General features: G+C 49.1%; 1 protein-coding gene across 13 annotated transcripts; it reads right to left on the bottom strand.

The window, feature by feature from the left end:
• Positions 1-324: 324 nt before the first annotated feature.
• Positions 325-11,928, bottom strand: FCN2 (ficolin 2). 13 transcript variants are annotated; one of them, XM_040649429.2, is made up of 10 exons: positions 11,328-11,928; positions 7,684-10,144; positions 6,763-6,876; positions 6,176-6,229; positions 5,335-5,370; positions 3,387-3,479; positions 2,778-2,902; positions 2,214-2,343; positions 1,633-1,767; positions 325-901 (listed from the first exon to the last, which is right to left on the bottom strand). In XM_040649429.2, exons 2-10 carry the CDS (start codon positions 7,946-7,948, stop codon positions 654-656), a joined length of 1,200 nt encoding a protein of 399 aa, XP_040505363.1. In that variant the 5' UTR covers positions 7,949-10,144; positions 11,328-11,928; the 3' UTR covers positions 325-653. The 13 variants fall into 13 exon arrangements, with proteins under 13 accessions (XP_040505363.1, XP_040505362.1, XP_040505364.1 ...); XM_040649428.2 differs by having other exon boundaries at positions 11,708-11,928; XM_040649430.2 differs by having other exon boundaries at positions 2,214-2,334; positions 7,684-11,928.
• Between the last annotated feature and the right edge of the window lie 14 nt (positions 11,929-11,942).

Below are 11,942 nucleotides of genomic sequence, written 5' to 3'. Positions count from 1 at the left end.
TGCAGTTACAGCTTGGTTTACATGGTGTCTCCTTCTGGAAGGCTTGACTTGGGACTGCTGTAGTGTCTTAGTACCACGCACTGTCAGTCAGACTGTTTTTTGCAGCTCTTGGTCCACAGTGGCTAAATAGTGAGATCCTGAAAACACAGGAATGGCTGGAGCTGGCTCTGGGCCTTTGCAGTTTGTTGTGGGGTTTGTTGGGCACTGGGGAAGAGAATTCAGTGCCTTTCAGACAGCTCTTGGATCCAACAGGAAAAAAGGCTGCAAAAACACCGAAGGTTTTGTGTACTTAGATTAGAGACAAAAATACCAGTCTGTGCCATGTAGGGTAATACCATCTGAGAGTTTTACTGAAAAACAGTAGCCTTACCACCAAGGTAGTCTTTACATCAAAGTAATGCACTTTTCAGAAACGCTTACTCAGCATCGGTAGGGCTGCTGGAGACAGAGCAGGATTAAAGTCAGGGCTTACAGAAGCTCAAAGCAGTACTGTTCTCTTCTGATCTCTAAAGGCTACAGGTGCTCTGGGCCAAAGACACAATTTACAGTGTCCTTCTTGGTCTGATCTTGCCCTCAAACAATATGATGTTTTCTGTCTTCTGTTGGCTGTTGGGTGGCACCTGTCAGTGCCAGTCAGACATCCTCCTGTGCTGTTAAATTGGCTTGAATTTCATTTCTGTTCGTTTATGGGAGTAATGGTATTCTTTGCCCGTCTTCCAGTTGATGCCGTCAGCATAGCTCCCATGTGCACCCAGCCAGTACATGCCATTGAGGTTAGAGTAGTGGCAGTCATTGTACCACCACGCTCCCTTGTAGGCTGTGGCACAGTTGAAGGAGCTCATGTCATTGTCCTGGTCTGCTGTTGAAAATGACATGTCCTTGTGGTACGATAAGGAGTCTCCTGCAGGGAGTACACACTCACAGTTACTGCAGTAGTGCAAAAGGGAACCTCATGTTCCTGAGCACCAACTGCTGGGCAACAGAGGCCTGGCTGGATGTAAGGCAGTTTGTATGAATCCTGTTCTCTTGGTTGCCTGCACAGTCTCCTTGGGCACAGAGAAAAGGAGCGGTATCCTGAGTTCTGCCAGGACTGCTAACACACACAGAGAACCCACCTATGGCTGTGCAGCATGTGGGCCAGATTCTGCCTGCAGTCATACAGGTGCCCATCCCCTTGCACCACTTGCATTCTCTGCATTTACTGAGGTCTGGACTAGGAGACAGTGTACAAAGCCTCCTAAACTCAGAGCACTGCTATCCCACATGTTGGTTTCGCTCATTCCCACATGAGGGATATTGAATTTTGCAGAGGATTTGTATGTTTTTTAAGAAGAAACAACAACACAACCCCAGCATACCAGGAATTAAGGAGATGCAGCCTGATTCTGCATTTGTTGCTAAAGTATGTGGCAGGGCTTGTAGGTACCGCTCTGGGTCACACATCTGTGGGGGGTGGATATCCCCTTCCTTCCCTGCACAGGTCACCGTACCTGGGTCACCATAGGCAGTTTTTAAATACTGACCCAAAATGCAGGTTGTGCAAGGACTTTGTGTGACACTGCTCTAGGCTGTAAATGCTGAATGTTTCTGAAATGCTCTGGGAAGGTCTTTCCCAGTAAGTTGCTCACTTACCAGCATTTCCACCAAGGAAGTCTCCCAGAACCAGTTTGTATTTCTCAGACTCTCCTAAAACTCGGAAGGAAGCATACTTGGCAAAATAGTAGTTGTTGTCAAAGTCTCTCAGGTCAACGCGGAGTTCACAGGTTCCTAAAAGAAAAGGAGGACAGTGGTTCCGTGGGGCTGGTGGTGAGCATGCAACTGGGATTCAGAAGTGAGGGGTAAAGGAGCCCTCAGCTGACTTGAGAGGAGCTGCCACTGCCGCAGAGATTGTGATAGACTTCAAATTCCTGCAGAACTGCCTGTCCTGTACATCACTGTGAATGCAAGGCTGTCTGTGGGCAACGTGACTGTCCTCACAGTCACGGCAGGGAGATGTGTTATCTCCAGGATAAGTCATGCAGGCAGCTCATTCACTTCTCTGACTTCTCCTCTTTTTAGAGTGAATGTCTCTGTGAGCACTGGGCTGCAGGAGCCTGCATTCTGGTTAGGATTACCTTTGGGGCCCAGGAGGAATGTGGGACACTCAGTCTGTTAATGGCAGTGCTGTGCAGTGATTGCATTCTGCCCCAGCCCAGGGAGCGGGCAGCCCTTACCCAGAGAGGTGAGGAAGTGGAGGTTGTCATTCCCCAGCCAGAACTCCGTCAGCTGGTTGCCAAATCCTCGTTTGTATGAATTCCAATCTCGCAAAAAATTCACTGACCCATCCAAGCGTCTCTGGAAAACCTGTGGGAAATGAGAATTCCATCCCCGGCAGTCGTTCTGCTCCAGAAGAAGCCCCACTGCCTGCCTGCTGGTGGCACGGCCTCAGCTAACCCCCAATGCATACACCACTCCAGAGGGCAGCTGGGAGTGCTGAACCAGAGGGGAGATCTCTCTCTTGCAAATTCCCTTCATCTGTGCTTGGGAGTTTGCTGGCTGAGCAGGAATGGGTGGGTTTGTGGTTCTCAGCCTGTTCCCAGAGACAGCTCCCAAAAGAATCCCCTGCATTCACCCAGGCTTGGTCAAAGGAACTTCAGCTGCCCTCTCCACCAGCTTCGTGGTGTGTTTGTCCTCTCTTTAATGCTTTCCTCCCTTTTTGTTGCTTAGTGCTATCATTTGGAGTATCAATAAAAATCACCGTAGGGAAATAAAAGCTTCCCTCTCCTCATCCTACTCACAATCCATCCTCCACCATCCGTGTCCATATCGCAGAAGACAGTGGTAGCATTGCAGCCTTGGGGGTGGATGGTGTACCATCCGCTCAGGATCTTCCCTTTATCCAGCAGCTCTTGGCAGTTCCTGGCTTTTGAGCAGAGTGGGGAAAGAGTGGAAGTGGAAAGAGTTACGGCGTGCTCACTGCAACAGAGAGCACTACAGCCCCATGCCCAGAGCTTTCAGCCTCACGGGTGTACACCTATGTGGGGACAAATCCTGCTGCTCCTTGAGCCACTATGTCACAGGGTGATGGGCACTTTATAAAAGATAGATGTGCTCAGACTCATCTGCAAGGAGGCTTTGGAGGGTCTGAGCAATGCGCTTATCAGATGTAGATGTCCTTACCTACCCCAGCCTGGAGGGATTACGAGGAGACACACAGAAGCTGCATGTGGCTGCGAGAAACAAACAGGCTAACTGCTATCTCCTTACTCTGCCTTTTGGTGTCATTGAGTTGGTTACTGCTGCGGCCCTGTCCTGACCTCTGATGGAGGGCTTCTGCCTTCTTGCTGTCGTCGCTGTGCTGTTCCATAGCGCTGATGGTGGCACAAAAGGCCCAGGACGAAACTCACCCAAAGGTTCTGGAAATCCTGGCTCTCCTTTTGCTCCTGTTGGGCAAACACCACGGATTTCTCTCTGCCTTCCACACCTGGTCCTTCCTTCTCCTGCAACAACGTTTTCTTCTCAAGCGAAATCCTGAGCCCCAGCCCCACATCCAGCCATGACACCTAGCACCACCAGCAGCAGCCCCTGCTTGCCCCATCACGCAGCTGTGAAGGGATGCAGAGCATGGTGTTGGATGCAGAGGAAGGGGATTTTGAGGCTGCATAGAACTTATTGTGGGATGTCCAGGAGAGGATCCAAAGGTGGGTAAAAGGAGGGATTTAGGTGATTTTGGAAGGAAGGAGAGGAGTAGGATACAAATGGCTGGCAGGGAAAAGATAGCTGATCTATACTTGTCTGGCCATGCCCTGTCCTGATAACCACTGTCCTGTTGTCTTTCTAACACTGTCCTGGGTGAAAGCTGTCTGTTCTGTGTGTCTGTGTCTGTAAGGGAAGAACACAGCACCTGGAGGAGGGCTGCCCAGGTGCCAGCAGCCAGTGGGACAGAGCCAGGTCAGATACTGCTAGCGTGAGAGTCAATAAGTGTGAATAGAAGCATTCCCTGTAGTGGGCTGCTGTCCTGCTCAGCTGTTGGTGCTTCCTGTGCTAATCTGAGTGCTCTGAGTGGCTGTGAAGATGGACATGTATATATGTGTATATTTGTATATATATTTACTACATGTACATAAGTTCCTCCAAAAGTAATGCCTCCTATTTATTTCTATGGAATCTACAACAGATACAGTGAGCACAGTAACACTGTTTGATAGAGAAAATTATCAGCTACAAAACACGAATTACCAACATAGTCACCACCATTAGCTCTGCATTTCCACCAGTGATGAACATGAACCTGCATGCTGTGTTTGTATAAACCAGCAGAGGTGACCTACTGTAGCCATTGCCACTGCTGAAGCACACCACCCGCCCCTCACTGTGCTCACATCCACTGGTTGGTCTCCATCAACATTCACCAGCATTGGCGGATGGCACCCATTGGTATTTTTTCTGCATAGAAGAATTTAATGACACCACTCTGCTCCATACGCACTCCCATGTCATGCACCATTCCGTCAGACCACCCCTCTGCTACACAGCAACAACATGTAATGGGATATTGGTGGGAAGGTTCAGCCTCTGCTGCCATCCCACCAACATCTGTTTCTGGCATTGTGGGCCAATATCATAAAACAGGAGGCAGCACTTTCAGAGCAGCCCTTTTAAATTATCTATATTTACTTTAAGTATACGTATGCCTACTGGGAGTGCACCTTCAGCCTCACTACCAGTTGGACCTGGGGACATGGAGCCTCACTGTCCTGGGGCTGTTGGGCCCCTAATGAGATTTTTTCCTCCACCAGCTAGTTAGGGGCCAGGATGTCCATCCAGCAAGGCTGACATAACACGTGTCCCTACTGGACCTGTATGCTCTGCCTGCCCACTGAGTGTGGTGCAACACTTTGTGCCACAGACTCCCATGGTGATGGGACACGTGGAACAGGAGTAGGTAGGTGTGGGAAGGACTTGGAACACACCCAGGAAGGGAAGCAGGGTCAAAAGCTCCAACAAGGGAACAGTTATTGCTGGGAAGGGCTTTGGGAGGTGTTCTGGGAGCAGCTGTGACAGCTGGAGCAAACTAGTTACCAGGCTCTCATGCTTCAGGCAACTCTTGTTGGTGACAGGTTTGGAGAGGGGCTGCTCACATTGCCTGGGGAAGCAGCAAGACCCTGCAGTGAGCCCCTGCAGCCCAGGCCCTGCAGTGCAGGGCAGCTGTTGTCAGACAGCCCTGCCCACTGCCCTTCAGGGTGCTTTTATTTTTCTATAGCTGCTCCCACCTGGTGTGTTGTTTCACAGTGACTCAGGGTGGATGCTGAACTAAACACACTCACATCATAAATTCAGCTCAGCATTGTTTACCTTTTGGTCCTGGCAATCCAGGGTCTCCAGCTGCTCCTGCAAGACACAAGAGGAAAATGCTTTTTGCAGGTGGCTCAAAGGAAATGCATTACTTCAGCTCCACAGGCAGCTGCTCCTGCCCCTCCAGGTACATTCCAAAATGTACAGGAGAGACTGTTGAAATGGTGCAAAGCCACGGTGCTCTGCTGACTGCCTTGGCTGAAGGCAGGGCCAGCAGTGCTCCCCAAAACAGCAGCAGGTTGCAGGCAAGCGATAAGTGCTCCTTCTCTTTCTTGTGTAGGCTGTTTCCAGTCTGGGATCTGTCAGATTTCAAGCAATAGGTGCTGTTTTAATACGTTCACCCACCTCCTGCTGGGGGGTTCTGCTGAAGTGGCTCTTGTGCTGGGAGCTGGAAGTGGCAATTTGTTTCCAGAGGCTGGGTCATGGCCTTGAATCCTTCATGAGGCACAGTCCAACATGCTTTCATGAAGTCCTGCTCCCAGCTTGTGCAGAGCCAGAGGTGAAATAAGTCAGCTCCTTATTTTGGGGGCGGTCAGCCCATTCCTTCCTTGCTTCACCCTGTACCAGCTGTCTCCACTCCAAGAATAGGAGAATGGGGAGAGGTCTGATTTTAGGGGGCTGATAAGAGAAACTTTGTAAAGAAAAGTAATATCTTCCTCTGACATGATCCCATTCAAGGACACAGTTCCCAGTACCCATCCCATGCCAGATCCACATCTCAAATCTGCCTGACCTATACTACTTGAGAGTTGTTTCCTAAGTGTTTCATCTCTGTAGATCCAGTTATCCTATGTATGCACAGAATATTTTATGGATTAAAGCTAAATATATTATGGATTACCTTTTATTCCGGGTGGTCCTGCTTTCCCAGGGGGTCCCTTGGTTCCCATTTCTCCTATAAGAAAATACACAGTTTATATGTGTGCACTGCAGTCTGACCAGAGGGAAGGTAGAACAGAAGTTGGGACAGCTGGGCCTCAACTTCTGCAAAAGGAAGGAAGCTGTTTTTTTTTTTTCTTCATTAGATTATATTTGACAACATATCTCACTCCATTTCTTTTGCTAAAACTATACTACACTGGTACTGGGCAGCCTGATCTGGTGGTTGGCAAGCCTGCCCACAGTAGGGGGCTTGGAATGTGATGATCTTTAAGGTCCCTTCCAACCCGAGCCATTCTATGACTCTATGATTCTATGATACTGCCAGTCAAAGTCCTGATTTACAGCTCACATATGAATTCCTATGAGCACTGCATACCCTGGAGCCAGTCTGTGGCTTCTGCTGCAGTGGAGCTGCTCCCTCTACTGATGTGATTTGCTTTCTGTATGAGTTGGCTGTGAAAAACTTGAGGGACTCCCATGGGTAGGGGGTGTCCCCTCCACACATCCTTTCTACAAACGAGAAAGCTGTCTGATATCTTCGGATACCTTTTTTTCCTGAGAGGCCTGGTTCTCCCTTTGGGCCAGCTGCACCTGGGATCCCTGGGCATCCTTGAAGAACAGCAAGACGGTCTGCCTCACCAAGTCCCACTATTTTCACCTCTGAGTAAATGAAGACAATCATTGCAGAGATTATTATGATTCTGTGATGTTTGGGATAAGAAATCGAACCCTTTGGGCTTCATAAACAGTACAAAAGGCAAAGACAGGCAGAAGTCATGTCCTTCCTGAGGATGGGAGCTCAGCATGATTGTACGAGTTAACGTTAGAAGAGAGAGGTGTGGAATTTCTCTAACTTCAGGGGAGCTTACTGGGAGAGAAGGCTGTTATATGGGACATTACATGCATGACAAAGGTACTATAGCTTGATAAAGCAAAAGATGTGAGGTGTCCTGTGGTGTATTGATGGCAAAGAGTAAATGGCACTGACGGGTCTGGACTGTAAATGTTCTGTCCCATTTTCTGACACCAGATCAGTTTCAAATCACACCTGTTGCCTTCCCAGGGAACACAGACAGAAAGCTGCATTGTGTGGTGTCCCTGAGCTGCCAGGTGCCAGGCACACAGCACGCACTGGATTGTCCCTTCATATAGCTCCGCACCCGGCAGTACTTGGGGCACATCCATGGATGGACACTTTGCGCTGGGACGGAAAGCCTAGAATGGGGAAGTCTGCTCCTGGAGACCTCACAGCTGAGGGGACATCTGACTGGAGCCAGCAGCTTTGTAAGGCCGCAGCTGAGGCTTCATCACCCACCCCCAGCCTTCCATTTGCAGGTGAATTAAAAAGGAGCATAAAAGGAAAAAATCCCCCCCTCTCCCCCAGGGCCTTGTAATGGCCCTTGTGCCAGGTGGGCTGACAGAACAGCCTGCCTCAGGCACCGGCAGCAGCATTGGTGTGTCACTCACCTGGACAGGTGTCCTGGGTGCTACAGGTGGTGGCTGATGCACTGAGCAGGGCGAGGAGGATGGGAGCTGCCCTCCCCATCGCCAGCACGGTGCTCCACTCTCTGCTCCCCTTCCCCGTGCTCCAGGCGTTGTGGTTGGCACTGAGCTGTCTCAGGCTTTTACACTGACCAAAAAATCCCATGTAAGCTCCACCTCTGCGCTTGCCCACTGCCTGGGTCCCCTGTCTGTGTCTGCAGAGCTTCCTTCTCGATCGGCAGCTTCCCATGGGTCTGTGGAAAGCTCTCAGGCAGATGTTTCAGTTTACACATGATTCAGGACTAATTTGGCGTTAGAATTCTGCATATCTGGGACAGGTGAGGTGGGAAGAAGATGGCTGATGTCTTTTTCCCAGCTTTTATTTTCCCAAGTTCCCATTCAGTGTTAAGGGCGAGGTGTTCAGTTTTGCTTTGCTGTTTCTACGTTACACACATTTGTGGCAGCACTACACGAGGCTCACACTGCCTCAGCAAATCAGTCTCTTATTAGCTTCAGGTACAAAGCCCTTAAAGTTCATGAATTTTAACAGAGGGCTGAATTTAAGCTTTTTCTCCCTATTCTTCCATCCCATCAGCGGAGACAGTGACTTCTTGGAGCCTTTTACAGCTATCTGAATATCAGAGGAAAAACCAGCCCTCCTCAAGCACACCCTTTTGCAATGAAGCCCCTTAAACACCCCAAACTCAAAATGTAGATGAAAGCCTATTTTAATCCTAAGCAAATGGGAGAAGGCAAGGAAGAGACAAGAGAAGTGTTTGGTTCTCTCTTCAATTCGGTACCCCCAAACGGCTCATATGCTGCAGGAGACACAGCCACTTTTGGAAGCAAGGGAGAAGCCAATGCAAGCACTGGCCAGTGTAAGTCCAAAGTAGGTCAGGTCCCTGAGGGTAGATTTTGAAATTGGCTCAGTGATCAATATGTCCTAAATTGCTTTTCCTCACCCTGTGACCCCGTGAAGATCACTGAGTGCCACTGTTTACGCCATCAGAACTCTTTTTTTTTTTTCTATCTATGTTCTCATTTGAGCTCTGGGAAACGTCCTGTCAACCTTGAAAGTCCCGTATCACCTTGGAGATGCAGAAAGGAATTTAAAGCATGTTGCATGAATAGGGACTGCTTCCGAAAACTGCCAGTCATCTCTTCAAATCCAGAGATCTGAACATCTGGAGTGAGGTCTCCAGAACTGAACTGATTTGCAAAGCCTCAAGAAAATAAGCTTAGCAAATCAGAAGGTACAGATTGACAACAGATCTCCAAAATGTGCGTGTGGGAACATGAAAACTACACAACAGAAGATTTAGCGCTGATTAATGTGAAGTCATATGTGAAATCCTGGCTCCTGCTTGGGTCCTGCTCTGTCCCATGGCTAAGGACATTGCAATGCGACTACTACAGCTGCCAGAAGGGCTGACAACTGGCAATGGGGAGCTGAAAAAGCAACTCTGTCAGCTCTAACTTCAGACAGTGTGAGATAACAACTCACTTGAGAGCCAGCCCCATGGCAGGTGCCTGTGGGGAGCTTCCAAGACTTCCACTGCTGGCACGGAGTGCTCTGACCTTTAAGGGTAGTGTATCATCCAAAGCAAAAAGGGGAGATCTGGCTTCACCTTGCCTGGGCTGTGTTATTTACACCTCTTCACTATGTGTGAACAGTAACAAAGTTTTCAGCTGTCTTTTGTGAACACTTACATTTCCAAGGGATCATTTCTTCAGCTCACTACTGATCTTACCATCTGTGCTGGGGACATTTGCCCAAATTAAGCAATTTTTCCAAAGGATGTTACTTGGTTTTCCCTTTCTGCTTCTGAGTTTTGTGACTGCACTGTGTCTTCAAGTGCCTGAGTGCCTCACTGCTAAGGGCTATGCTGCACCTTTGTTTTGCACATGATGTGCATCATAGCTTCCAGGAGATCCTGAGGCTCCAAAAACTCACAGGTAAGTGGCAGAGTTTCTCTAGACAGTTGTCCTTACCAGGGAGGGAAAATGCAGGAAAACAAAGAGAGAATTTCCTCCTGCTCATACCCTTGGCTTCACATGCTGTGTTGCTGAACAAGGTGTCACTCTGCTTTCCCAGGACAGCTTCAATGGAAGTTCTGTGCTATCAGAAGAATGTGCTGATGGTTTCAGTGGTCTTGACTGGTGCCCGCAGAACCACCCTTAGATGATGTCTGCTGTAGCAACGTCTTTGTACTGAGCAGCCAGGCAGTGCAGTGATGTAAGAACATAAAGCATCCTCTTGAACCTTCATCTTCCTTTCACATTTCCATAAATTGTTTATTCAGGACACAGTGGTTTCCTCATTTCAAGAGTCAGTTAGGACACATATCTATCAGTTATTGCATGCCATCTGCATGGCCTTGCTGAGCATTTGCTTTGCTTCATTTCCTCTGAGAGCTGCTGTCATGGAGCCGTTGCTTAATTCTCCCTGTGGTGATAAACAGAGGTTGCCTACAAGAAAGACTTTTGAGTGGTTTCTTTTCTACCAGCCTCTCTGTGGGACTCTGCTTCAATCACGTATTTTCTGCTTAATTCCATTTTTAACATCTTACAATCTCTGCTCTGACCTCTTCTGACCTGTGAACACATCTGTTCATCACTGAGAGCAAGGAAGACAGGCAAAGTTATTCGTAGGGTAGGCAGAGGCAGCTCTCACCCCTCCCTGCTCTGATGAACCCTGAACAATGTAAAGGTAACTCCCAAGCCCTTTTTCTTTGCTGATATTCTGGAAACTAAAACTGTATATTTTTCATTGAAAATAAAGGAAATACAAAAGCTGGTCAAGAGCTTAAGAGCTTTGTTTAAAACTTGTTTCACAGGCTTAGTGCTCATTGGAGACTAAGGAAAACCTCCCATTTGTTTTACTGTAAATTCATTTCAGATCGACTGTTTCCACAGAAAAATGTATGAGCTGGCTTCTCAAATAAGATAACCCATGGCAGACTAACATAGCATCACTTAAGACATACATTCCGAGTCACTGTGACCTCTCCAGGCAAAAAGCCCGCAATCTGCGGTGTTTGACCTCCCGTGCTGCATGTGTGCACCAACTAATTCTGCCACTGGTTCAACAAAAGGGTCTCTTTAAGTAAAGAGGAAGCAAAGGGTGTTCCTTCTCTGCTTGCTCTTCATCAAGAGGAAAAATTACTCCACTTCCCTTTTTTCCCCCCTTTTGCCCATAAGTCTCTGTTTAGAATCACAATGCCTAAAATCACTAAAATCACCTAAAATACTATCCCTCTTTGGGAGATGAGGAAGTATGTGAACAGCTCTCTGGTTTCTGAATGCAGTGAATGGATTACAAATATGTGCCACATGAGTCATTGTAACTCAGAGTAACTCAAAAGAAGACGAAACATGAACAAAACAAGTCTAAGCTGCTGTGTTCAGAGATGGGAAGGCCCTGGCTGCCTCCTCCAGTAGCCCTGGCCCCAGGCCCTCCTTCCTGGTTGCACCAATGTCTCTGCCCACGCCAACTTATGTTGCTGCACTCACACCACGTTTGCACGTCCCCTCAGGGCACACCCGAAAGTCTCCCGACCACCCAATACCTTGGCCCAGACCTACAACCCCCCCTGCACACCAGCTGGTCCAGCCCAAAGGCTGCGCACCTCACACACAGCAGGCTGAGGAAGACGGACAGCTGCTCCCCGCAGCAACCGGCAGTGGGCACACAGGCTGTGTGTGACACGTGCTACTCCAGCTGCCACTGTCCTTGGGCACCTTTCAGCCATCTGCTCCCGCCCCCTGCAGTGCCCAGGGACACCCACAGCTCCAGCAGTGCTCACAGCCCCATCCAGCCTGACCTTGGCACCACCACCTCTCAGGGCAACCCATGCAGTGCCTCACCACCCTCACTGTAAAGGACTTTTTCCTTATATCTCATCTAACTCTCCCCTCCTTTAGTTTGAAGCCATTTCCCCTTGTGCAATCACAGCAGCCATGCTGAAGAGTCTGTCCCCTCCCTTCTCACAGCCCTGCAGATACTGACAGTTCGCCCTCCGCTCTCCCCACAGCCTTCTCTTCTCCGGGCTGCACAGCCTCTCCTCGCAGGGAGGTGTTCCACCGAAAAGTCCGCCTGCCAAACCCATTTCTCGCTAGTCTGTAGAGCAGCACGCTGGGGGACACCGCGCGAGAGGCTTTTCTGAAGCCCGGACGGACGGCAGCGGTGCCTCTTCCCTTTTCCATTGACGCAACGACGCCGCCTCAGACGGCCGCAGGCCGCC

This window comes from Gallus gallus, chromosome 17, assembly GCF_016699485.2.
Source record: "Gallus gallus isolate bGalGal1 chromosome 17, bGalGal1.mat.broiler.GRCg7b, whole genome shotgun sequence".
In the NCBI taxonomy this organism is placed as follows: domain Eukaryota; kingdom Metazoa; phylum Chordata; class Aves; order Galliformes; family Phasianidae; genus Gallus; species Gallus gallus.
This window is presented reverse-complemented; position numbering and strand designations above follow the sequence as displayed.